The sequence below is a fragment of the Atta colombica genome, unplaced genomic scaffold (assembly GCF_001594045.1).
Source record: "Atta colombica isolate Treedump-2 unplaced genomic scaffold, Acol1.0 scaffold228, whole genome shotgun sequence".
NCBI lineage: Eukaryota > Metazoa > Arthropoda > Insecta > Hymenoptera > Formicidae > Atta > Atta colombica.
In genome coordinates this window covers 410,900-411,933 of record NW_017259325.1, presented here as the reverse complement: position 1 = coordinate 411,933, position 1,034 = coordinate 410,900, and the positions used below count along the sequence as shown (strand labels likewise).

The 1,034-nt window shown below is 31.4% G+C and overlaps 1 protein-coding gene across 1 annotated transcript in view; it reads left to right on the top strand.

The window, feature by feature from the left end:
- LOC108688346 (potassium voltage-gated channel subfamily KQT member 1-like) overlaps positions 1 to 1,034 on the top strand; it is a 14,119-nt gene that overhangs the window by 10,806 nt on the left and 2,279 nt on the right. The window contains exon 3 of the mRNA XM_018194578.1: positions 594 to 773. Within this exon, the coding sequence (XP_018050067.1) occupies positions 594 to 773 (180 nt within the window). The remainder of the gene's footprint in view (positions 1 to 593; positions 774 to 1,034) is intronic.

The following is a 1,034-nucleotide window of genomic DNA, read 5'->3' as shown; positions in this document are numbered from 1 at the left end:
ATATGTCTGTAGTTTCGAAATGTATTGTACATATTTTAAATGAATTATAAAGAAAAGAAATTATAATTTTATATTTATTTGCTGGTTACAAGCAGTAATCATTGCGTTTTTCATTTATTATGTTCTCTCTACATTTGCAATGAGACATAAGACATAATGATCGCAAATTATACAATATATTTTCTTCGGGTTAAAGCATAAACCACCTTTACACGTTATGAGGTAACCTAAATCAATAAATGTCATATCGTTGATTGTGCATAAAATTATCGTATAAGCGAATTGCGGTTTTAGGAATAGAAATCCGGTTAAACTGATTCAATTTTAGCTCGGTTTATTCGCGGTTGAGGAAAATGACACAGAGGTTAATTATCATTTACAATTAGTGACATTTCTGTGAAGTGCTTCGCCTTCACATTTCAGTCGTTACTTTCTAAAAATGATTTTGCATAGCAAAATTGAGCGCGTATAATTAATAAAATACATAACTAATATAAAAAAAGTTATCCCCTTCTTGCATTCGACTATTTATTTTTAATAACTGGTTCATCATTATATTCTTTCTTTCTTTCTCTCGCTCTGTTTTATGGTAGGTAACCGGGGACCTCTGAACGTAACGATTGTACAGGTCGGCAGAGGAAATGGAGGAGGTGGAGATGGCGGAAGTGATTTACTGAGATTGGAACCGCCATCGGATTTAAGACCAGCCCCGTCGCCCCTATCTGATACCAGTGCTACCTTGCAGTCTGACAACAATGACACTTTGGTTGGAGGTGAGAAAATGTGTATTACATACGTGTAAAGTGTATTATACTTCTACTTATAAATTGCCAATAGGCAAAATTTCACCGATCTTTAATTTTGATACGAAAAAAGGAATATTCTTACTATTTTTATCGTTTGCTACTAACATTTGAAATAAATCTTTGTGCTAAAAATTTCAGTTATATCTATGATTAATATTAAAACATTCCAACTTTTTAACGTCTAAGTTTTATATTATTTATTAAATATATTTGATGAACTAATATATA